We start from the raw sequence: 27,366 nt of genomic DNA, 5'->3' as shown, positions 1-27,366 counted from the left end.
ACATTTGTAAAAAAAGTGACACACACGCCATAATGTAAATTGCTTCTAGTTTTGGCGTTTGAGTTAAAATTTTTGCATTTTGATGGTAAAAACTTACTTTCCTTCACTATATAAAGGCATTTAAAATGTCTTTAGTAAATATTGGTAAGGATTAAATCAATAGTTTTGTTCTATCGCGTAAAAAGCCTTGCCATTATAACGATGTAGGTTTGGCCAAAAGAATCGAAGCCATTTCGGTTCGTTCGTCTAAACGTTTTCATACTTAATTTTCGTATGTAATCAACATACTTAGCTAAATTAAGTTTTATGAATTGTGAAAAATATTGTGCTGTGAGGTGATGGATAATGTGGTCGCCATAGTCGGAATGATCGCTTGAACCACGGAGTCATTGTTGCTGTTGTCGTACGTAATGTTCAGGGTGTATGAAATAGCTGTCAAAGGAGCAGTTGATCGTCAAAACTTTAAAATTGGTTTAGGTCAACTTGCAAAAAAGTACTTGGTGATAAAACGTTTGTGCTATAAACATTCTTTTGAAAATTTCATAAATTATAATTTCTTTACAATTAAAAGTACATCCTAATATAATTTGTACTTATTAATTAAAATACGGAACTTATTTATCTAACAACATTGTTTCATTCTATTATCAGGTTAATTCCTTGCGATGGCTCAATACTATCAAATAGTTGGGCAAGGACATTCATTAACTCTTGAGGATCTACAGAGATATAATTTGATATGTTCTGATGGCATAATAGTGAATCAAGATGATCAACAGTATGCACAACAGCAGGTTGGTTATTAAAAAATGCTTTTTAAGTTAACAATTACTGTACGTAAAAATAATCTTAGAAGTCTCTTTTAACATTTCTCATTCATGATTGATTAGTACTTAACTAACTTTGTATGAAGCGAACATACTAGCACATAATCGAAAGGAAGATACTTTTCAGCAAAGGATTATAAAGTAATTAGTAAACAAGAGCAGGTAACATAATTTATAAATCTTATCAAACATTTTATTTAGTTAAAATCTCCAAAAAGAATTTATCCTGTACCTACCAATAATCCAGTAGAACCTTAAAATCTTACATTGTCTGCATGTGGCCATAGAGCTGTGACGGCTATTATTAAACATTGTAAACCATCCAAAAGTCTGCTTTCTGTTCTTTTACGGTTTGATGTCGAGCACATACTATTGTTTTACATGATCAAGCTGCTTGACGGTTGCATCAAGCAGCTTGATTAAGCAAACAACACTTTTCTCATATTGTCTTTCGAACACTGTCCGAACATCGCATCATGCAAAAATATAAAACCGCATCAATCACCATCGACTTGATGGTGTCAAGCATGAAAATGCTGGACTTAAGTATTAAACAAACCTTGTAAACGGTCAAAATGCTTGGCTAATGCAAAATCTACGTGCTTGACCATCTCTGAAGCTTTTTAGAAAATTGATTAACCATTTTAATAATTGAAACTGAAATAAATACCAATAGTAATGATTAATATTTTTTGTTGTACAAAACTTATTATTACTATAAATTACATTTGTCTACATAGGAAGTAATATAAATGATTGTAAATTCTTATAATTTTTAATCAACTTGTTGTAAAAATTGGTTTCTTTGGTTATAGATTTGTTTAGTTACTGCTTCTAGAGACTGCAATGAAATATGCCAAAAGTTCTTCTTGAATTATTGTAACATGATAATATTATAAATATTTTACTTCACTGATAACAGGTTCTTACTTACTATTTCACAATCTCATCTGATAGGATGTCTATGAAGATCATTAAGTCAAATAAAAGTTAGGTTACTTATCATGTAAAACCTTCCATCAAAGGAAAAATAATCTGATTTACTAAAATACCTATTAAAATTGACAAAACATAATTTGCTATCATAATATTGAGTTATTATATAAATATGTAACTAGTTCCACATTCTTTTAAATCCTAAATTGAATGATGCATCCAATGCTTTCTTTTTCTGCAGCGACTTGTCATTTAATTGTTTATATTTTATATTATGTAATTTAATTACATTAGATATAGATTTTTTGAAATACCCTCTACTTGTATTATAAAACCATTCATACTATTGTATTCATGTCATGTCATGGCACATACATACAACAGACAACAGGTTCATCTATTATGTATAGACTTACTATATAATATTAGACTTATTAGTTATTACACAATAGGGTATTTGACATACATTTTAATATCACAAATATTTTTTGCCTTATTTTGAATTTTCTCTTTAAATTATTATTTTTATTATTGTAGTTTGAAAGGGGAGAGTACTAATGCGTTTAACACAAGCTTATTACTTATTTTAGGCTTCAGAAGTTCACCCGAATTTCTGTTGTAATTTTATGAGAACAAAAAACGATTTATAGAATAATAATGATCTTAGTTGATATTGTGTATAACCAAATAAGCAATAAGCTCCTTTGTAATATTTTTGTTAAAGGTGGTTGTTCAACAAGCAGAACAGCCCAATGACATAATAGTAAATGACAGTGTCCAACCTCAATTGGTGGTTGGGGATGGACTGCAGTATCAACAACAGTATATTATTCGCCATGAACCACCACCACCACCACCACCACCACCACCCCTTCGTACTGACTTTCAACAACAACAGCAGCAACAACAACAACAACAACAACAACAACAACAGCAGCAACAGCAGCAACATCAACAACAACAAGCTCTGCACAGACAACAGGTATGCAACTAGTGTGAATCTGAGTGTGGCAATACCTTGCTTTTGGCTTGAGCAAACGAGTTTTTCAGATATTATGAAATTAAAAGTTTTTTTAACATCATGATATTAAATTTAAAAAACTCTTGAACAGACCTCCCAAATAATTTAATTATTTATTTTACGACTTAACATTATAGTTTGCAAACTTATCTTTACATGATTAGTCTCTCATGGATTATAAATCTTATGTGTGATACAATTATTTTTAATATAAACTTTATTGCCAACTTGTCTTTGAGCTCATACACAATACAGAATTCAACAATATCATTGTAATATTAGTTAAGTAGTTCCAGTATTAGCAAGTATAATAATGCATTATTTTTATGAAGTACTTTATTTGTAGGTTTACTACACATCTGAGGCACAGGTTGTGTTGCAACAAGCTCAGCAGATCATTGATGCATCTATGATGCAACAGTCATCTACACAACGCCCCCAACATGTATGTCTGCTAATTAGATAAATGTCTTACTGTAAATATCAAACATATTATGCATGTGAGGCATCCCTGACATCTTCTAGCTTTCTTAAATGTTTTACTTGCATTGATTGACCATGTCAATAATTTTTCCATTTTAAGTCATGTGTTAATGTAATTTTTTTTTTTTTTACTTCTGTTAACAAAATTTTCAAATATTCATTTTGCATTCAAACTAATTTGCAGGTTGAACACATCATCAGCCAAACAACATTTAATGAAAAAACTTCATTATATCACAAAACATAATTAAGTTGCTTCTTTTTTGTTTAGCTCAATATTGTTCATTAGATATTTTGTTCTCTTATGGCATATTCAGTCTTCAATCCTTAAGATACCCTGCCTCAATCACAAATTCATTTATTAATTAATCTGCATAGACTAAAGTCGGCGACAGGTCGAGATGGCAATCGCTTAGCCCCCACGCCAACCCGCTGCGGGGGAGCGCGGATGACGTGCGTTTGTGCAGGACGTCCCACCGCCTCATACCCGGATTGCCATCTCAACCTCTCGCATACTATGTATATATATTATGTAACATCCATCATTCATAGTCACATCTTTCTGGCCATTGGGTGTTTAATCTTTGTACGTTAAATTGAGATTTGCTCTTTCACTTTGCTTATTTATACAGATAATAATAATTGGCAGTTTTAGGTAAATAAATATAAAAATGAAAACTTAACTAACAATATTAATTTTAAGGCTATTTCCAGTCCTTATGCTAATATTATACTCATCAGCATCATTGTTTTAACCCATCACCAGCCAACTAGGTACTGTATATGGGTCTCCCTTTAGAATGAGAAGGGCTTAGGCTATATTCACCATACTGGCCAAGTATGAATTAGCAGACTCAAATGGAGAACTCCCAGGCATGCAGGTTACTTCACGATGTTTTTCTGCACCCTTAAAGCAAGTGTTATATTTTAGACCATGGTCTGTGAAAGGTTGACTTTCGGGTTGAGCGCCTGTGGCGTGACAATAAAATTGAGTGAATAAAAACACGCCTTTGTACTTTCTGCTATTTTTCTATCGGTGCTTTGACTAAAATACTGCAAGGTCACTTTTTCAATCTTCACTAAATTCGCTCGAAAAAAGGCAAAACAGACTAACATCACATTTTTGGGATGGGCCAAATAGTACCTACATATAAATAGCTAAACTTAAATATATTACAATGTATAACTTAAACAGGAACCTGCAGGCAGACATTTGAGATGCAGGTTTCCCCTATAAGTAAACCAGTATCTCAAAAAAAAAAAACCGGTCAAGTGCGAGTCAGACTCGTGCACCGAGGTTTACGTAGGTACTACAGTCGTATTTTTTCGATATTTTGCACGATAAATCGAAAACTATTATGCATAAAAATAACTAAAAGTCTGTTTTAGAATTTACAGGTAAAGAACCCTTTCATATGTTACCCTACTTGATATAGTAATCTTACTTCGAAAGTTGAAAATACTAATTATATTTTGTTCATGAACACATATTTTTTTGTGATGTAACCACGGTTTTCGGGTTTTTCCCTTAATGTGTGTTATAAGACCTGCATATATCCAAATTTCATGATTCTAGTTCAACGGGAAGAACCCTATAGGTTTCTTGACAGACAGACAACAAAGTGAGTAAAAGTGACTACAAGGGTGCCTTTTTTCCTTTTGAGGTACGGAACCCTAAGAACCGAAGGTGTTTCCGATTTTTGTATTTCCTGATTGGCTATAAGCATTGGCTTTTGAATGAACGTTTGTGATATCAAATCGCCGCGCCGCCGTAGAGAACTGTAGGTATAATCATAAATTATAGCTGGTGAGTCCTGCACATGTGTTGTCGCAGCCCACTGTGATACATCCCGCGCAGCAGCCGCCGCCGCAGCCGCCACCCCCGCCGCCGCCCGCTCAACATGTTCCTCCACCAACCGTTAGTAACCATTTTAATCTGCCTGTAGGTACATAAACTAACTATGCGTGCGTAGAATTAATAGCCGAAATTAATTGTCAATCTATCTATAACCTGTATATATAAAAAACGTAGTCCTGACTGACTGACTTATTTATCAACGCACAGCCTAAACCGCTGGCCCTAGTCCTAGAGACATGAAATTTGGAGGGTGTGTTCTTTGGATACTGTCTGTGGATACCCACTCTTTACAAAGGTAAAGAGTGGGTATCCACAGAAAGTATTTTTCGAAATTCCACCTCTAAGAGGGTTAAATGGGGGTTTGAAGGTTATGGAGTCCACGCTGACGATTGTATTCCTTATTATTGAGAGTCGTGACACCTTTTCCTTCTTTCCTTAGATTTTTAGATTTTCAAATCCTTCCACACACAACTCCATTAAGAGAACAGGATTTCAAGATTGGGAGGCATGCTATCTTTTTCTGTAGGAAATAATATTGTGAAAAAGGATAAGAACCCCTATAAATGTATCCTTCGATTTTCTGTGTGCGTCAACTGTTGAGCTAACGAGGCTTCATTGAGCCCTATTCCACCAGGTTAACCTATCAAAATCAATCAATCCTATTGTAAAAGTACAAGTAAAGTAAAATATGCTTTATTGTACACCAAAACAAAAACAATAGACATATAACAAAGATAGCATGTACAATAGGCGGCCTATTGTATTGTTTTTACATGTGTGTAAAAGCAGCCAAAACTAGCGCTGCTTCGTCCTCATTGAATATTTCCTCCCGTTGTTAGCCTAAGCCCTTCTCAATTTAAGTTTGTGTAAAATTTTATCAAAATCAATGAAAATGTACACAATAAGTAATACATTTTTGATTAATATTATAAATATTTTTTGATATTACTGATCATGAATCTTCATTTTACCTGTCATGCGGATTTGAGCCCGCGAGGTGATTGAAAGACAAAATAACTAACCAATTAGCCAACAGACAAACACACTTTCGCATTGATAATACGAATAGTGATGATAGCGCACGCGGACGGAAATCCACATGACAGGAAAAGGGGAATAATAAATACATTAGGAGTTTTGAAGAAGACTAGATTTTGATGATTTAATGTTTTATCTGTAGCCACCACAACAACAACAGCAACTGTCCCGTGCGTCGCCACAGCTCATGCAGCACCTACAGCAGCACCAGCAGCAGATCCACTTGCAGCAGCTGCAGCAGCAGCAACAGCAGCAGCAACTGCAGCACCAGTTACAACAACAACACATGCAGTCTCAGCAGATACAACCTCAACAGATTCAACAAATTGTAATGCACGCTGCTTACGTCAATCAAGCTGTAAGATTTAATTTAAATCATTTTTGTATTCACCACAAAAACAACAGCAATTGTACCGTTTATAGCCACAGTTCAAGCAGCACCTGCAGCAGACCAGCAGTAAACCCATTTGCAACATCATTTTTTATTACTTTTTAAATACAATAGAAAATACTTTTTAATTATTTATTTTTGGGCGATAATTCATCGAGGGACACTGTATGAGAGTAGAATAAGCCGTAATAGCCTAGTGGTTACGACGTCCACCTCCTATTCGGGAGGTCAGGAGTTCGATCTCGGGCACGCACCTCTAACTTTTCGGAGATAGACATTAAATATCACTCGCTTTAACAATGAAGAAAAACATTGTGAGGATAACCTGCATGCCTGAGGGTTCTCCATAATGTTTTCAAAGGTATGAAAAGTCTGCCAATCCGCACTTGGCCAGCGTGGTGCACTATGACTTTCTCATACTGAGAGGAGACCCGTGTTCTGTAGTGAGCTGGTTATGGGTTGATCATGATGATGACACTGTAAAATACAGTACATGCGAAAAACTATTTTTAAATATAAATAAAAAGGTCTCGTCAGGCGAGTATAAAAAAAAGTTCATAAGGGTTGATGTGCATCTGCACAGACTGGTTCCAGGGTATTAAAAAGTAGACATTTTATGACAATTCAAAAAAAATTGTTAAATAATCCTTTTTTCTTTTAGGGAACTCCTACCCGCCAAACTCCGCCGAGGTTGCTTAACCCGGGCTTAAACAACACCGGAGGATTGACGTTGGTTCGCACGGCGGCGCGACCTGTGCGCCCGCGCAGGCCCGCCGCGAGATCTCCCATGCCTACTCCGCCTTTAGTGCAACAACGTCTATTGAACCCACAACATCAACAGGTAATATTCCTCATACAACATTGTACATTGTAATAGAAGTAGAAGTTTTTTTTACAAGTGCTTTTGAATCGTCAAAATAATCTACCACTGGTTCGGAATGACATTCCTACCGAGAAGAACCAGCAACTTTTCAAATGTTCAATTTTAAATAACATTATGCCATATTGTTTAAGTATTTGCATTCCCGCGCATTGCTGGAGTGAGTGAAATACACGATTTTTTGTCATTTACATAATCTTCGATTGTAAAATAGGCTTTTTCAAAAGTATGTACATAATAGAATTTTTATTTAAATTTGTGATGATTGATTCTGTAAGCAACGTTGTCAACCGCCAAGTCCGCCCCCGGTGGCTTACCCTTGGGCTAAAGGAGGCCATCAAGCTTGGAGAATTGCCACGCTGACTTTCGATCGACAACCTTAACGGACCACATACCCTCACCCCACGTTCAAAGCCCATCGCTAGTGGAGCACAGGAGTCGCAAGCCTACTAATGGTTTCTCATGTAGATCGCCAATTTTCTTGTACTATTTTGTCTTACAAAGATTATACTGTTATAAATATACTAAGAGGCTATATTGCAAGAATACCTATTTGGTATAAAAATGTATATGATACCTATTACCTATTTACCTTTTTCTCTCGAAGGGAGTATAATCACAAGTTTGGTGCAGCGGGAGCAAATCTCAGTTGATGAAATGTTCACTAGGTTGCCGCAGCTGCTGTGGCGGGTGCGAGTGCCGGGCGCGGGCTAGGCGTGACGGGCACGGTGACGAGCGTGGTGGCGGGCGCGCGCGGTGCGGGGCGGGGCACGCGGCCGCCGCGGCCCGGCTCGCCGCGCGTACTCAACCCGCACGCGGCGCACGCGCAGCATCGCCCGCCGCGCCCGCGCACTCCTCTACTCGCGCAGGTACACTGACGACATTGAACGAATAGGATTTTTTAATCTGCTTTTAACGGCGCTTTAACATGACGTGATCTATATGCCAGCCCCATTGTTATATACGAAATTAAAATAAAACTATGATTAAATCTGTTGATCTTTGATCCAAATATATAAAAGGAAATGCTGACTGACTGATCTATAAACGCACAGCTCAAGCTACTGGATAGATTGGGCTGAAATTTGGCATGCAGATAGCTATTATGACGTAGAAATCCGCTAAGAAAGGATTTTTGAAAATTCAACGTCTAAGGGGGTAAAATAGGGGTTCAAAATTTCCTTTCACGGCCCATCCGTTCAACCGATTTTGACGAAATTTGGTACAGATATAGCTTGCATCCCGGGGAAGGACATAGGCTACCTTCATCCCGGAAAATCAAAGAGTTCCCACGGGATTTTTATAAACCTAAATCCACGCGGACGAAGTCGCGGGCATAAGCTAGTTAGCTAGTAAGCTAGTTATTGAAAACATATTTTGGAATTTCCTGCAAGTGTGATTGAAAAGATTAGTGTTGAAATAGCAAAATGTCCACAACAGCAGCAGCAGCACCAGCAACAGCACCAGCTCACGCAGCACGTGCTCAACCATCCACAGCAGGTGCAGCAGCTCAACCAGCTTAAGCTCGCCACGCAACAGGTAATATTCATGATATTATACAACAAATAATAACAATTTCGTTGGTATTTCGAAATGGCCGCCACCATTTCGAAATACCAACGAACGAAACCCTTCGTGTGCGAGTCTCACTCACACTTGACCGAGTTTTTAAAGTTATGCCCGTGAAAATAGGTATTCAGGCTTTCAGTCAAAAATGAAAAAGACTGTGCTTTTCAAAATGAAACATGTTTTCTGCACTGAATTATGTACTTGTATATTATTGAATGAAAGATTGTGTTAAGTGGTTTCCATTTTCCTTTTCAGCAACAAATTTTGCTGAACCACCAAAATCAACCGCACACACAGCAACCCACACGTATAATTACCCCACAAGGAACTATCGTGACACAAACACTGAGCCCGGCGGCTCCACATCATACTGTGCAGCAAGCAAACCAAAACAACGGGCCCCTGCCTCAACCCGCTCTAAACGCAACGCCACAGCGTGCCTCGCCGCATCCTCAACAAATCCAGCAGCAAGTCAAGAAGGTTGTTGTCCAACCAAACAACGCTAACGATATGGATGATCTCGAAGAAAGTATAAAGGCTGCAATTGTTCAGAAAAACCCTACTGCTAATGAAACAATGACGCCGCCTCAGCAGTTTCAAACACCCCCACCTCCGTTGAGACAAAATCCTGGAGGACTAGCACATAATGCATCACAGCAACACCAAATAAACTTCAGTCCTCAAGCTTTTCAGCAGCAACAAATTACTTTCGAACATGTTCACGTGCAACAACAACAGCAGCAGCAGCAACAGCAACAACAACAACAACATCCTCAGCAGCAGCAGCAGCAGCAACAACAACAACCGCAGCAGCAGCAACAACACCTACAGCAACAACAACAACAACCGCAGCAGTCACAACCAATGATAAGTCAATTATTAATGGAATCTGACGAAGAGGAACGACAGATTATAACACTGCCTGGCGGGCAAAGGATTTCAGTTGCTGAATACAAGCGAATTCACCACTCACGTATGTCACAGCAGCAGCAACAACAACTACAGCAACTGAGGTATATACCATATTTTTTACCATTTTAAAATTGACGAGTCTGCGGTATTTTATTATGCTTTGGATAACATAGAAGTAGTGATGATTTACGCCGATAACTTAATTATGAATGGATACCTACTAATGAAAGAGTACTTAGCGATGCATTTGACGACTTCCATGGCGCAGTGGTTAGGTCTTACAAGCAGGGCTTTGCATATCGGTAAAATATTCGTAACGTTACTCCACTCGACAGAGTTACCGTTAATATTGAAATATCGGTTACAGATTCAACGTTATTTATGTTTTACCGGTGATTATAAGCTTTTATCCTAATAGAAATAGAGCTTAATATTCTTTGAGTATGAATTTGAATGAACCAATTGATCATAGACAACATTCACTCAAACCTAGTTTCATACAAAAAATAAGAAAGGAAATCATTCAAAGTCGTAGCGCGCGGTTCTGTGGACATGACGGGTGGCGCCAGTGGAGCGCCCGAGCGTAATTTATGTGGCATACAGTCTGCCATTTTCGCCGTAGGGAAAGTTAAATGTCGGTAAAATGTTCGTAACGGTACTTTACTCGACAGAGTTACCGGTAATAATGAAATACCGGTAATATATTTAACGTTACTTATACTACATTTTATCGGTAATCTTTGTTTACTTTAAGTGAAATTTCTCGTTAATTAATTTATTGTGTTTTAAATGTCGTTAAACTTGTGCAGTGGCCCTTCGCCGGTCATTGCATTGGTATTTTCGATTCGCTGGAAAACAGTAATAATTTTATTTTTATTTATTTAATTATTATTAACGAAAAAATAACAAGCAATATTATAATTGTTATTGTTGTTTGTTATTTTTTCGTTATGTTACCCAGTATCGTTAAATATTATTTAGAAAGGTATCGCTTTGTAAATTAACGCTACGTAACGATGGAATTTTTAACGTTAAGCCCCGCTTATAAGTGCGGAATAACCTCTTTCGTCAATAAGTTTAATATTGTGTAACGAAAAATAGATTTGCAGCTGCAAGTCTTTTTAGCCGTTACACCCATTTGTTCTGGACCATGAGAGTGTCACATACGAATATGTCGGCGTATCCGATATTTATACTAATACCAATTGCTGTAATATGCACGTTTTTGCAGGGAAAGCGGTCGACAAACTCTGGTGAGAAGTAAAGAACAACAGAGGCCTGTGCAAAGAGTACCTCCGATGCAAACGCAACAGCAATCTAATAATCCAGCAGGTATGTTCCCGTTTAACATATTATTATGTTTATCATGCCATTTGATGCGATACGATGCGACTTTTAACCAAGACGTAACTTTTAAGATGGTTACTAACATAATACTGTGGGCCTATGTTTTTTTTTTTAAATAGAGATAGCGAGCAAATCAGCAGGCGGGTCACCTGATGTTAAGTGATTACCGCCGCCCATGAACATTTGCAGCACCAGAGAAACCGCCGATGCGTTGCCGGCCTTTTAGGAATTTGTTGGTCCGCCTCTTGAATGACCTCAATCCGACAAAATAAAGATAATTTAATTATATTACGCTCGTGAATGGGTATTCTTCTAACTAAACTTGTTTGCTATTTGCCGTTCTTGTAACACAATGTAATATTATTATCTACAGTTTGAATTAATAAAGATAAGTTTTTTGTTAACAGAAAGCAGTAGTGAATCGATGGGTGGACCCTCGGAGCAAACATCGGATCCGCAATCGGCAAAAATGTTGATTTTCTTACAAAATGGAGAGCAGAGACTTATTACTTTCACATTGCCCAAAGAAAGTTGCACACTTCAGGAAGTTCTTGAACAGGTTAGTTTTCCTTTTTACGATGAAACTTAAGATTCTCATATTTCAATGTACGCTTAGTTTTTCACTGCGACCGCATATGAGATTTAGATTTTTAAAGAACTCTTAATTCCTTACATTCGTTCCTTAATGCAGGTCCACGTTAAACAGAGAACCTTCAATTACAATTTCAAGTTTTGAGACCCAGCGGTTAAAAGGTAGACTTTCGAGTCGAGTGTCTGTGACGTCACAGAGTGCCGCTGCGATAGTTATTCGAGCAGAGCGACATTGACGCCGCGTCAGTGGTCGACGTTTTGCGCTGTGCTTGAATGACATTCACTATATTTGCATAGAACATTAGTACAGTTCACGACAGTTATGAAACTTGTAACAAAACCTCGAGGCTTCATCTCATCATTTGACGCCTGCTTGTGTAGACAAGCAGACGTCAAATGTAGGTAGGCAAGGTAGTTGTGCGGGGCTTCCCCCCGCCTCATACCCCGGTTACTGATTTCCAGTTGTCAATTCAGGATCAAACCCAGAGCTCACTCTAGTTCACTCTGACATTAGTCTGATATTCGACTGACGCTCGACCCGAAAGCCCACCTGTTAGTAGAAATAAACTGAAGGCACATATCTCAAGCAATCTTTAAAATCATGTTTTTTAATATAGTATAATTAACACTTCTTTTTGTTGTTTTAGTGTCATGTTCCTTTTACGGCAGATACTCATATACAATGTATGCAAAACAATAATAGTGAAATAGATTACTTTGTATCAGTAGGTTCAACTACAAGAATAGAAGAGATGCTAGAAAACCACCCAGTAAGTAATATTCGATAATAATTATAATAATCGTGCGACTGTATGTTACGTATGTACTATGTTGGCTTTATGTTGTATGGATACCTACCAATAAAAGGGTGCATACCTAGCGATGCATTTGACGACTTCAATGGCGCATTAGTTAGCGCTGTGGTCTTAGATGAACTTTGAATACCGGTATAATGTTCGTAACGTTACTCCACTCAACAGAGTTACAGTTAATATTGAAATACCGGTAACAGATTCAACGTTATATTTTATGTTTTACCGGTAATCTTTGTTAACTTCAAGTGCAAATTGATGACCTGATAATTTATCAAATATCAAGATGAATGAAAACAATACTCATTATGAAAGGGATACTGCTATGACTCACTCAGTTTTTTTTTTTTTCTAAATTCTGTGTAAATTGTTATTAGTGAGGGCCAAAACGTTTGTCTCACAGTCATGCTTCTTATTGACATATTGAATTTATAAAGACTACTCTAATATTTTATTGTTGCAGATGTTACTTGGGGATATAAGTAGTAGAAGCTCCCCTAATGTATTATCGCAACCTCAGAGTAGTGAAATGTCTACTCCAGAAAAGGGGCCTTGTCCTGATAATTGTAACTATGTTTTATGTTCACTTTTATCAAAATTCTTAATATTTTGAAGTATTTTTATTTAGTACTAGCTGAGGCACTTCGTTCGCGTATATTTTATCAAAAATCCCATGGGAACCGTTTTATTTTGCTTGAATAAAAAGTAACCTATACATCTCTGGGCATCAAGTTATCTTGATACCTTTCATAAAAATCGGTTAAACGAATGGGCCTATAAGAATCCCGGGGAATTCTACCGGGATACAAAATAGCCTATGTCCATCCCCGGGATGTAAGCTAACTTCTGTACCAAAGTTCATCAAAACAGATGGTCAGTGAAATGCTAGACTTTCGTATTTTTAAAAGCTAGCTGACTGACAGATACTCTTTCGCATTTATAATATTAGCATGCATCAGAATAAGTTTTACGGATGGGCCGTGATAAGCTAATGTGAAAACGGCGAACACAACAGTAATAAGAGTAATTTTTTACAGTAAATAACAGTCCTGAATCTCCAGAACAAAGATCGCCTCCCCCACGCTACGTGGACGGAATGTTGGCACTCTGTAAGTCTTGTGGCTACACGGGCTGCGACTTTAGCCGCTGTCAAAGGTGCGTTACATACAATATTGTAAAATCACTATGAGGTTGATATGTAGTGCCACAACTTAAAAAAAATTGATTAGTACTTCCAAGAGAGATTGCATTGAAAAGTCATGGCAGATGTATAATACAACTTTTATTTTTTGTAGGTGTAAACGAGTATTCACAGAGGAACCTAAAAGTGTACCAATAGCTAGTAAGAAAGTAGAACAAAAGAAAAAAGAACCAGAAAAGCCATTAATAGAAAAGCAGATGTAAGTAGATAAAGGCTATTAAAAAAGATAGTAATAATAACGTACTCTCAAGTACAGGGTTACTTTTTGGCCACCTGCAACAATTTATAAATTATTAAAATTTAGAGAACATTGGGGCCGATTCGCTTTCACAGAATCTCTAAACCTAAACTAAATTAACAGGTCTACATCTAGTGCTATGCTTTTCTGCAAGCAACATTATGAAAGGGATAGCAATAGATTTAGACGTATCATTTTAGTTTAGTTTAGAGATTGTGTACAACGGAATTAGCCACATTGTAAAGGTAAATTTTTAAAATTATTACAAAAGTCGTGAAACTTTAAATCGATTTTATTTAAAAACTATTCAAGTAAAAACTGTTAAAAGTTTCTCAAAAAATGCTAATTTATGAAAACCTCTAAAGGTTCCCCTCATAGTTACATCCACTCCGTCCCGTTCAAAGTTTTTACTTCTGTCGGCAGTCGCTGTCAATATTTTTTAAAACAACTCGAACTTAGACTTGTTTGCTTTGGCATAACTTTGTGTGTTAGTAGCAGAATGACAAAAGAACTTGAAAATGAAAAGAGTTTTTATTTCATAGATTGTCTAAGTTATTGATTTTGATTTCTGAACGATCCCGCACAATATTTTGCACTAGGTCAAAAGTAACCCTATATTTCAAACCTGAGTTGCGTTTAAAAGATGATGGCTACTAATTTGTTGCCTTCAATGTGACTAAAAGTATAAGGAATAGTCTTAAAGCATTGCCTGGGGGAGCCTTATCTGCGAACAAGACTCCACAAAAAAAAAATCGCGTGTATTATTCCGGACTATTTGACTCCCAATAACAACTTTTTGATATGTAATTCCAGCCTTTTAAATTGTTTATTTCTTTTTAGCACTTGTGGCGAAAGTATAAAATTAAATTTATTGAAGTCGTCAGTGAAAACTCTAACCACTAAAGCTGTAAGTACTCAAAACTCCATAATATATAAAATGTTTTGATACATTTTAGCTAATTGGCTTAAAATATTAAACTTTTTTTGCTAAGGTTGTGCAAGAAAAAAAGCCAGCCAGAGTTCGGAAACCTAGAGGGAAGCAACCTGATCCTGAACCAGTTATATTGACATTGAGCTCAGACGAGGAAGACTCCAATAGTTCTATGATCAGTAACCAGGTAGGCAAACATTTCAAAAGAACTACTTTTTCTTTATTTGTTTTCGTATTAATTTTCGCCATTTCCATACATTCATACATCATCCATGGATCCTGTACATGTTTAATTATTTAATTCATTTTCATTCTTATTCATTCTCTGACTTGTCTCACATTCTATATTCTTTCATATGGAAAATCTATTAAAAACAGGAATTGCAATGTTTAATTAATGACTCCTATAGTTTACATAAACCTTTCTTTGTAGCATGAACAATCGATTAATATGAAGGAACCTTCCCTGAGTGAAATTGAAGGTGGTACTCCAGATAGCGGCATCGGAATGGATCACATGGACGGTACGTACTTAGTTTGTAGTTATGTAATACTTCAAAAGCTCGAACGACAGCAAAGAAAGTAAAAAAACGCGTGTTTATGCACGTCAAAAAAGAGCCCATTCACCTTGGCTCCTACTTTCCAAAGTGTATAAGTCCCGATTAGTTATGGCGTGACTAAGGGAAATAGGGATTCATTGTTATATACTAGACATATAAGATTAAACACACTAGCTATGAACTATTAACTTGGAATGGGGAACTTTTAACATTATGAATGAACTTTTAACCTATCAACTTATTAACAGCTTTAACTTATGAAATATATCTTACTAACTTTGTCTAACTATCAACTTATAAAATCTAACTGTACGGAAAAACCGACGCTACCCGTACAAATTGTCCAATAACATCTGAGGTTTTTCACTGTCTGAATAGTGTGGTTACTTTTTCTTAAAATTAGATAAATATCGTGGGTGTCATGTATATTAGATAAATGTGAGCTCAATGTGGTCATAAAGTGCAAGAAAAAACGAAAACAAAAATATTAGTTAAATATCCCGTGTTTTCGCCACGTTCCGTTGACGTGTGAGGCGTCATATTGTCAGGAAAGCGTTTTCGCTACGTGAAGTCACATCATTGTGAAGTCACCTGCTTGCAAACTTTGGTTGTTGACGCTACGCAACTGTTTACGAGCAGTTGACGTCATTAACCACTCGACCAATCACAGCCGTTTACGATCACATGACTAAAGTTGAAATTTTTTTAGGGTTCCGTAGCCGAATGGCAAAAAACGGAACCCTTATAGATTCGTCATGTCTGTCTGTCTGTCTATGTGTATGTCACAGCCACTTTTTCCGAAACTATAAGAGCTATACTGTTGAAACTTGGTTGAAAGTAGATGTATTCTGTGAACCACATTAAGATTTTTACACAAAAATAGAAAGAAAAAGAAAATTTGGGGTTCCCCATACTTAGAACTGAAATATATATGGAAAGGCTCTAACATTAAAAAAACCGGCCCAAGTGAGAGTCATACTCGCGTACCGAATTCCACCATAAATCAAAAACTTACGAATAAAAATAAATAAAAATCTTTTTTAGAATATAAAGGTAAAGAAAGCCCTTTCATGTGATACCACTTGGTATAGTTATCTTACTTTTGAAATTGAAAATGCTGATTAATTGTTCATGAACACATTTTAATTTTTTTAATGATGTAACCACAAATTCAGTTTTCGGATTTTTTTCCTTTACTTGTGCTATAAGACCGAGACCTACTTAGGCTGACATACATAAATGTAAAAGCCTGATAATAAAAGATAAAAAAAGACCTACTCCTATCTGCCTGATAGGTCAACGGGAAGTACCCTATAGGTTTTCTTGACAGACGGACAGACAGACGACGTGATGCTATAAGGGTTTGTACTCGTGATCGTATAAGATATCTGATTAACGATAGCCAAGCAATAAATATTCATCCAAAAACACAATTAGGTACACGAGAATCAAACTATGATTTTGTATGAAAAAATGAAAAACAAAATATACCGTGACGTAAGTTATTGAATAATACGAGAAAAATACATAGCCATTATATTATAATAACGTATTTTACATCTATTACAATACGTAATGCAATGTTACCCGTGACAACTTTAGAACCCAGAGCCGTAAAGCTAGCTGTTACAAAAAAAAAATCGCTTGACGCTTGAATCTATGGTAAAATTGCTGTCAATTGTCATGGATGCATGGTGGATGGTGGAATTTGTGATTTCGTAGAAAGTAATTTTAAGAAATCAAAATGTCGCTGGATTACAGATACAGAGGTATTTATCTTCCTACATATTGTAATTTACTATGAAAGATAACTAAACTAAATATCAGAATATTTTTTCGAGACTCATTCTAAGTGTTCTAGCGATTTCAACATTCTAATAAATCGATTCAAACGCTACCTAATTCTTGTTTATTTCCGGTGTGGGGGTTAAACATTAACCAATTTTGCAATATTTTGCATTATTTTAATGTAGTTTACACTCTTCCGTAAATATTCTGCGTATTTACCACTGCACGGAACTTGTGCACCGGTTGTTAAACAATCGATGAATTGCGCACCTTGCAAGTTGGCACACTTCAGATCTATAATCACACCAAAAATCTATAAAATTTATCAGTAAAATCAAAAGTACCGCATTAAAAACATACCCAATTAGACTACTAATAGACTATTTTATTGTGAAGGTAACTGCAGGCTTTATTTACCATTAGATTCTCAATGTCAAAATAAAATTTAATTTAACACAAGTTAATTTAAAATTTTAATCAATGGTAAAATTGTAGGCATGTGGGCATTGGCTCACAAACAGAGAACATCATCATCTATCCATTAAAATCTGTTTATTTCCATCTGCCACTGGATTCTTGCTATTGTTTAACTTTCCTCACAATTGCACCCCAATTGAATGTTGCTGATTTGGGGACTTATGACAAAATAAGTGGTGGCATACTAAAGCTCTTGTAATGATTAATGCATGGCAGCTTTATGAACAAATTATTGAGGTAGAGATGGACAAATGGAGTGAATTAACTTTTTAATAAGTGACAAATACAGTAGTAACTCGATTATCCGGCCCTCAGTTATACGGATTCGCGATTATCCGGACTACCAACTGATTTTTTTGACCAAGTGCGAGTCAGACTCGCGCACCGAGGGTTCCATACTCGGGTATTTTTTCCGCCATTTTGTACGATAAATCGAAAACTATTGAATGCATAAAAATAAATAAAAATCTGTTTTAGAATGTAGAGGCAAAGCCCTTTCATATGATATCCAACTTGCTATAGTTATCTTACTTTGAAAATTGAAAATACAGAGAACTACATACTTAATATGCACAAAACCCGATTTTCTTCATACATTCGATACTAACGACAACAATTAGTCCGGTTAATCGAGTTTCCACTGTATTTCAATAATTTGGTATGTACTTATAGTTTTGAAGGTTCAATGGTAAGTGTAATAAAATTTATTTTATTTTTACAATTGACCGCCGCGCTTGCAACTTCGCACACAAAAATCTGGCCTTAGGTATTCCTTATTTACATTATAAGGGAACCTCAGTGCAAAATCTCAGCTTTCTAGGTCCAATGATTTGGGCTGGGTGTTGACGATCGTGTCATTCAGTGAGATAGGATAAGACTTTCTTTTTATAGGTAAACTAGCTGATGCCCATGACTTTGTGTGGATTTAGGTTTTTATAAATTCAGTGGAAATTGTTTATTTTGCAGGATAAAAAGTAGTATGTCACTGCAATTTCATATTGCAACTTCGCCAATGTCGATTTAGGTTTCCAAAAATCCTGTGGGAACTTTTTGATTGTCCAGACTCCAGAATAAAAAGCATTCTATTTCTAATCTATTTTTGGTACAGAGGAAGGCTACGACACTTACTACGAGTGTCTAAGCACTCCTTTGGCAGGGTCACATATTGTTAACTAGCATAATATTGGGGATTATTTTTAAAGAGTAACATTGTAAAAGTCATTTTTGTAAACAATTAAATAAATTGAAATTGAATCCCGGGATGCAAAGCTACCTATGTCTCAAAGTTTGTCAAAATTGGTTAAGTGGATGGGCCTTGAAGAAATAACAGATACACATTTTCGCTTTTATAAATATTAGAAGTCAGAAGATATTATTATGTAAATAAATTTAATAAATGTCAAGTTTAGTAGAAGTTGGACTAACAACTGAAATGAATAATCAGTCAAGCAATCTATCTGTAATATTATGATGAAAGTTGGAATGGCCAATCCGGCCAATCCGGACCAGTGGTAGATAGATAGATACATTTGACAATTCAAAAGTACTTCTAAAAGTTCAATTGAATCACTACACATGTTGCACTACCCATGTTATACCCACACACTGGGACACCGGTTAAAAACACTGTATAAATGAAATAGGGTATTTTACACCAAGCGAGAAAAAATCCAAAAATGTATAAACTTACTGTATGAGCTTTAAGGTTTTTTTAGTTTGTTTTTGGTAGGTAACATCTTAATCTCGTGCATAATCCACAAGCATATAGACAAGGATACTTAGCTGCCAAATAGACAAAAATGTTGTTTGTTTCTTTCTCCTGCATGGCTTGAGTGTGGCGGCAACTCCAGGAGACTGGAGCTGTAAAGTTGCTTTGGCAACGTGCGGGCGATTAGCACTGCGAGCAAGGCAGCTTCGGCGTTGCCGACGCCATTTCAACAGGCTGCTCTGTGTACACACTGCCATAGAAATACCATGTTAACACTACAAGTTACGTTGGTTTGAAAATTCACCTAATGTGAGAATGAGCCAAGCATACATATTCCTGCTACTGACCTGCTTTCCTGCTACAGCATTATTAGTAATTGATTTGTGTCCACTGGTTTGGTAAACAGTTTCTACTGAAAATAGCCTTGACTAAGGCAAGTGTATATTTTGTTATTAATCATTTATTATATTGTTTTAGATGAGAGCAGAGAAGAGTTTTCCCAGATTTCACAAGGCATGGAAGCCTATCTTAACTGTAGAACAATAAGAATAGGTTCATACAGATATACACCAAAAGAGAAGGTAATGTTTTAAGTATTAATAGCTCTCAGGGTTCAAAGTGATTATTGTCATTCATGTCATTGTTCATTGTTAAATAAATAATATTATCAAGATATATGTAGGTGATTACTTAACTAATCATAATTTCTTTAAGGTCCACATATCAATAAGGGGCATAAAGATTGTTGCACCATCCTTAAAAAATGAATCACGGGAGGTTGCTCTTCAGATACCATTGAAGGAGATTGTTAGAATTTTAGTGCATTTTGGTAAAGGCTTACCAGTTGTTTTTCTGTATACTATGAACAAATGTGGTGTACACATAAGAAAGGCGTTAGATATGGTGGATGAGTCAGGTAAGTGGATTAGACAGTTCATATGTATAGGAAAGAAATAAAGACAGTAACAATAATTGTTTTACATGTGTGAAATAATATTTCATTGCATAAATGCTGTAAAGTACTATTTTCTATTATAAAGTACTGTAGATATTATATTATACTTATCTGTCTACCTAACGTCATTAAAAGTAAACACGTTTCTGGTAATGAAGTCTATGCAAATATCCCTGAAAATATAATTATGTCCCCTAATTATTGTGCCACATTTCACAAAAAACAAATAAGAATGTTTCATTCCACAAACAATGTGGCTAATTCCATTGTACACAATCTCTAAACTAAACTAAAATGGCACGTCTAAATCTATTGCTATCCCTTTCATAATGTTGCTTGCGGAAAAGGATAGCATTATATTTAGACCTGTTAATTTAGTTTAGTTTAGAGATTGTGTACTAGAGAATCGGCCCCAATGTTTGGCAAAATTAAAATTTGTTTAATCATCGTTATAAAACTTCTGGTTCTACAAATAAAACAATTGACAAAACAAATAGTCATTTCATAAAATATCATTTGACAAACAACTGATTTCCTAATCGTGTTAATTAGTAAAACAACATATAGCATTTTTTTTTATAAAATGTCCTCCCCTCATAAATTAAGTTAATATTATTATAGGAAAAAACAGGCACAGAGAACTTAGGCTGCAAGAGCGAGCTCGGGACTCGGGGTACTCTGACTCGGAATGGGTTAGGTTAGAAGGGGTCCTACAGACCACTCCATCCCCCTCGTTTATTTCTTTTTAAATCACCCAGAAAGCCCCGCAAAGCGGAGCTCCATCGTGGGGGTCTCTTCCCTCACCCCACTTCACATTCGCGATTTTGATTTTGTAAAATCGCGCATTTGGAAAACGAATTCTTTGGTAAAATAATTAATTTATAAATGTTATTTTAGCATTCAGCACATTTGCAAAGGAAAATATTTTGTTAATAGAATATTTGTCAAATGATTTTTTTGTAAAATTATACTTGCGGAAATGATCATTTGCTATATTTTTTTTGTTAATCATTAGTGAACCCATTTTGGGACCAATGTGTAGTTATAATATTATATCCATGTAAACGACATGGAACAAGTGGTGGCAGGATTTCTCCTAATTCAAATTATAATATGATCAGAGTCCTAGAAGTTTAATTTATCTCTGAATACTAGTCACTTAAACTTTTTTATTATTTAATTTTGGGCTATTCAAATAACTTTTAACTGTTTTATATAGGTTTTTATTATAATCCTATGGCAAAGGAAGACCCATACAAAAGGATTACTTTATTACCTGAAGTAATAACTGAAGAAGCAAAAATTACTTTTAAGACACTATTTGGCAAAGTAATGGATGAATTAAGTAATAGAGAGGCCAATGAAATCCTTGTTAGAACTTGTCCAAAGGAGAGTAATAATGTCTCAAAATTGACAACAAGATCCATGAGTGCTGCTGCCATTGCTTCAGGAGCTAAAAGGTAACTGTTAACAGTGAGAACAACTCAGGGGACATAATATGATGTTGATTGAGTCATCATCGTCCCATCGCCGGCTCACTACTGAGCATCTCAGAATGAGAAGAGTTCGGCCATAGTCCAGTATGCTGACCAGGTGTGGATTGGCAGACTTAACATAACTTTTGAGAATATTTTGATGAATGGTATGCAGGTTTCCTCACGATGTTTCCTTCACTGCCAAAGCAAGTGATATTTAATTGCTTCATACACACGTAACTCTTAAAAGTTTGAGGTGCATGCCTAAATGTAAGAGGCCAACATTTTCACCACTACTGCGCTATTACCACCTTTGTTTATGCTTGAGCAGCTCCTAATTTGTGCTATCTCTGAAGATGGAATCTGAGTCAACAATTTGTATGGGTTATAACTTACTATTATATTCTAGTTGTTCTTTTCTTTTATATGATAGGTTAGTAACTTGATTAAATTTTTAATTTTTATTTCAGTTGTAATCCTGCTGAGATACGTCAGATTTTGATATACCCGCCTGGAAAAGGAGGAATCCCAATTAATACAGAAGATTACATGTGCCTAGCTCAGGACCAGTTCCTGAATGATGTTATTATAGATTTTTATTTAAAACATTTAGTTCATGATGTTTTAACTCACAGTCAGAGAGAAAAGACTCATATTTTTAGCACATTTTTTTATAAAAGGTTAACAACTAAACCTAGCAAAGTGAATAAAAATTCAAATCCTCACGAATGGGATAGTAATTTAACACCGGCTCAGAAACGGCATGCAAGAGTGAAAACGTGGACAAAAAATGTTAATATATTTGAGAAAGATTTTATTGTAGTTCCTATTAATGAAAATTGTCACTGGTTCGTGGCAATTATATGTTATCCTAGTTTAGAGGGATGTAGAAGTATGATTGACAACAGAACAGTTATTCCACAACTAATTAAAAAGAGAGGTAAGTAAATCAATCAACCCCAAAATATGATAACTATGTACACTTTCTAAAAGTAATAGGTGAATAAAATAATTATTGTAGGTGCGAGTGGTCGATATAGCAATCGGGGTGGGGATGCCCCACACACCCGCGCAGCCTCCGTGCTAACCCTGTGCGGGATAGCGCGGGTGACGTGCGGGTGTGCGGGGCGTCCCCTCATCATCATAGTTTTTGAAATATAGTGCAAAATGTCGAAAAAATAAGACTAGTACGGAACCCACGTTGTGCGAGCCTGACTCGCACTTGGCCGGTTTTTTAATGTATTACATTGCAAACCAAGTACCTGTTTAATCACCAACATTAAAACTTATAATCACACTATTTAGTGTGGCTTTTACTTTAGTTTTTCCTCAACATCTGTCTGTTGCAGAGCGCAGGTCGTCAATGCAGATAGGCAGCACAACCATCACACCATTAACTAAACAGGAACAATTAACGTTAAATTGTGACTCTGACAATCTTAGTGAAAGAGATGAGGCTGAAGCTGAGGTAAATATTGTCACCCATTCCGTTGTCTTTCTCTAAACTAAATTTAGAGTATCTGCATCCTTTTCTTTTTAAAAAAGGGATAGAACATGAACTTTACATTTAAAGTCCTAAATTTTAGTGCACGCTACAAATTTAAACAGTAGGCTCGCGACTGTGCGCTAAAATCACGGGTTTTACCATCTAAAACTTAAATTTAAAACTGTCTAACTGCGTCTGTCCTTTTCATATTACATTAGAAGAGGATGCGAATACTCTAAAATTAGGTTGTGCTCAGAATCAGTACCATTGTAATAGTATTTTAATTATTATTTGTATAATTTTAAGTTTATCTATTTACATTTGATGTACAGTAATCACCATCATTATCTACCAATAGATGTCTATCGCTGGACATAGGCCTCTTATCTGTCCACCTAGTAAGTTAGTTGCACCAGTTGGCTAAACATTCATAACCTCTAGGTTTTTAGATAATTTAAGTACATCCTGAGAGTAATCAATGAGAGAGATTGTTGTTGGATATAATATGTAGATATTAAGTATAGGTTTCTTCATTAAAATGTATGTCAACTTCAGTGATGTCAAACATTAGCAATTGGAATGATGCCTATCTTGAACCATAGAGAAGAAAAGAAGAATATGCCTATGATCAAAATAAATTATTTATTAGTAATTATTAAATAGAGGGATTTATAAAATTCGTAAAATCCACATCCACTGCTAGTTTACTAACCATTTTAAAATATCCATTTACCAAAAAAGTAGGTCAAATGTTTATGACGTCACAGATTGTGTACTGAATTAGCCACTGTGTCTAGTTATTTATTTTTAGATCTCAATAATCATAGACCATCTATTTCTAAATGTTCCTCAGTTGAATCTGTGATTGTGATTGGAACATTTATTCATAAAAATTGTTTTATTACAATATGTATAAAACTGTTCCAGGAAAGCGATTTAGATATGCAGTGTGACACTGATGATGAGGAACAAGAAAAACCTCTGCCTGAAAAAAAGCCTGAAGTGCCTGTTATTAGGAAAAATGAACCAATTAAACAGTAAGTTCAATTGAATACTTTATTTGTTCTTATCCATTATTCCATGTTTGTGTTGGTCAGTTTTTTCTGTCAGTATAAAACTATAGTGAAAAAGAATCTGTCAATTTTTTACTTAGTCATAGTATTCTTTTATTTTTCATTACATACTTTAATTTGATAAGTTAAGTCTTAATTTATTCAATTTGAGTTATGCCAATACTTTGTTTTGTTTGTTTCAGGCCTTGTATACTTATTTTTGACTCATTAGCGGGAGCATCCCGGTCAAGGGTTGTGGCAACCTTACGTGACTACTTGACATGTGAACATCAGGCAAAGGTAATTTAAACACTTGCCACAAAACTATCTGATAGGAATTTGATATCTAATTTATTATAAATATTGTTTTTTGTTACAGACATCTAAAAACAAAGTATTTAATAAAGACAACATCAAAGGAAGTTGCCCAAAAATTCCACAACAAAATAATTTTACTGATTGTGGATTGTATTTATTACAGTATGTGGAACAGTTTTTTAAGGTATTGGTTTATTTTTAATAGAAAGTAGGTTACATACATAATTATAGTGCATAAATTTTGAAAAAGGACTCACCATATTTGCTTTATCTGACATGTCAAAAGTACAATTTTAGTCCTTAGTCTGAGGGTAAACCCACAGATTGAATAGATATGCAACTAGCATGGCATTACTTGTGAAATGTTATTCCTTCTATTTTACGTTCGCCTCTGCTATTGTAGCCTAGTACACTGCAATCCACCATTGCACAATAACTTCAAAAAGAAAAATTGTATTCAGTAATCAATTATTTCTTTAAAATACTTGAGTCAACACCCTCACTTCATGTTGTGGTGGCCAAATAAGTGGCCACGCTGATAAGGTCAAAACATGATCATTTCATCACATTCTAATAAAAGCTTAAATGCATTTAGCTATTTCGCTTTAACAGTAAGAGTCACAATAGGGCTACTTCTACAGGTAGGTATTTGTTCTGAGGGTAAACCATACTTTGACATGACTGTTGATACAGTACAGTTGATGATGCAATCTTAAGCTAAAGGAAACGAGTTTTTTCCTTCATCTTGTATAATACATAAGTTAAAATTGAAATAGTACTGGTTTCCAGTTCACAGTTTTGATGCTAATTTTATCCCAGAAATCAAAGAGTAGTGCATCATCTAATACAAGTTAATTTAAGTCTATTTTTTATATACTGATAAAATGTTTTTCAGGACCCAGTAATGGATTATACATTGCCCATAAAGCAATTAGCGAATTGGTTTGATGAAATAGTTGTAACAAGGAAAAGAGAAGAAATATCAAACTTACTGAAATCTTTAATGCACAAATTCAACCCAGACTCGCATTTAGCTTTGCCTGATATCACATTCCCAACATTAAATGGTAATTATGCTTTTAATAACTTCAACTATTTTAAAAATAAAGAAATGAAGTCATATAAAAAAATAACAACAAAAATTGGGCAAAAAGCCACAATAGGTGAACAATATGTACGTATGTATGTACATTCTTTATTGCACCAGAAAACACAAATGACAGGTTACAAAAAAGAAATCTTAAAAAGTAGGTACAAAATGGCTGTCTTATCGCTAAATAGCGATCTCTTCCAGACAACCTTAACGCTAGGGAGAAAACGGACAAATGTACAATGGGAGGTGGTGAAATGGCTCTACTGTCGATAAAGGCCTGTAGGCATCGTCAAGGTCTGCACCCGTATCTAGTTGAAATTCTACAGACAGAGCGATTTGCTTCCTTGTTTCTAATTTGAACAGCTAGGATATGGAATGCCCTTCCGGCACCAGTTTTCCCCTCCGCTTAATATCTTCTAGGCAAGTGCGCTCTATCTTAGACTGCCTCATTACTTGCCAGCACGTCTGATTGCAACCAAGCTAGTCTATTCATTCTAAAGAAAAGAACATATTTAATACTATACATTGTTATTGTTAATATTGAATTAAAAAACTGAAATTCAGGGTTGTATCTATAAATTTTATAACTCCATGCTTATGTAAAGAAAGTTGAACACCTACCAGCTACCTTCATTAATTTTAAGCTTTGATTTGGTACCTACCTAAGTTTGGAACTAAAGAGCTTTTTTATTTATTCATTTTATTGTTATTGCAGGTAAATTAATAGAAACAGAAGAACAGCAGGATGAAGGATCATCAGATGGTGATAAGGGTACTTGTTTAAATAAAGTCCAAAAATGTGAAGGCAAGGACACAGAAGGTCCAACCATTACCTTTGTGAAACAAACATCTACTGGTGAAATATTAGTGAAACGAAATTATGTTGACTCCTCTGATACTATACACCTTAGAAAAACTATAAGAGTTTCTAGTGATAGTGAAAATAGGTCTGTTGTGCAAATAAAGCCAGAATTTGTGAAGAACAGTGAAAACCAAATTATTTATAAACTGCACACTAGTGATTTGGTTAAAGACATTCAGAACACTTTAATAGTAAATAAAAGTAAAACTTTAAGTGACAAAAAATATGGTGTACATAATCAAAATGTATCTAGTGTGAATTGTGTTCGACAAAATGTTAGTGAAAATGACAGTAATAATTCCTTTCTCAAAGGAAGACGTATAAATAAATTAGAAGATGTGGTGGCCGAATCAAATAAAAAGTTTAAAAGAAATGAGTGTTAAATTTTTGAATACACAATACACATACATAAATTATAACAAGGTAATTTAAGAAATTGTAAATATTAGTTAATGCTATTTACATGTATTTAATACGGTATCTTGTTTTATAAAGATAATGTAAAGATTTTAAAAATAATGTATTATAGCTTCCAATACAAATGATAGTAATAACTA

General features: G+C 35.4%; 1 protein-coding gene across 5 annotated transcripts; it reads left to right on the top strand.

Annotated features, from left to right (window-relative positions):
- Positions 1–27,366, top strand: LOC117982540 (uncharacterized). 5 transcript variants are annotated; one of them, XM_069498583.1, is made up of 29 exons: positions 1–144; positions 652–794; positions 2,488–2,745; positions 3,131–3,229; positions 5,102–5,185; positions 6,306–6,521; positions 7,216–7,395; positions 8,103–8,303; positions 8,875–8,973; positions 9,259–10,016; positions 11,147–11,247; positions 11,670–11,821; positions 12,501–12,623; positions 13,129–13,231; positions 13,703–13,820; positions 13,961–14,065; positions 14,945–15,011; positions 15,097–15,222; positions 15,469–15,559; positions 20,046–20,149; positions 20,283–20,484; positions 21,743–21,983; positions 22,469–22,938; positions 23,348–23,466; positions 24,412–24,521; positions 24,740–24,836; positions 24,916–25,038; positions 25,750–25,921; positions 26,663–27,366. In XM_069498583.1, exons 2-29 carry the CDS (start codon positions 666–668, stop codon positions 27,190–27,192), a joined length of 5,178 nt encoding a protein of 1,725 aa, XP_069354684.1. In that variant the 5' UTR covers positions 1–144; positions 652–665; the 3' UTR covers positions 27,193–27,366. The 5 variants fall into 5 exon arrangements, with proteins under 5 accessions (XP_069354684.1, XP_069354682.1, XP_069354681.1 ...); XM_069498581.1 differs by having other exon boundaries at positions 5,072–5,185; positions 8,878–8,973; XM_069498580.1 differs by having other exon boundaries at positions 5,072–5,185.

This window comes from Maniola hyperantus, chromosome 5 (genome assembly GCF_902806685.2).
Source record: "Maniola hyperantus chromosome 5, iAphHyp1.2, whole genome shotgun sequence".
Classification (NCBI taxonomy): domain Eukaryota; kingdom Metazoa; phylum Arthropoda; class Insecta; order Lepidoptera; family Nymphalidae; genus Maniola; species Maniola hyperantus.
This window is presented reverse-complemented; position numbering and strand designations above follow the sequence as displayed.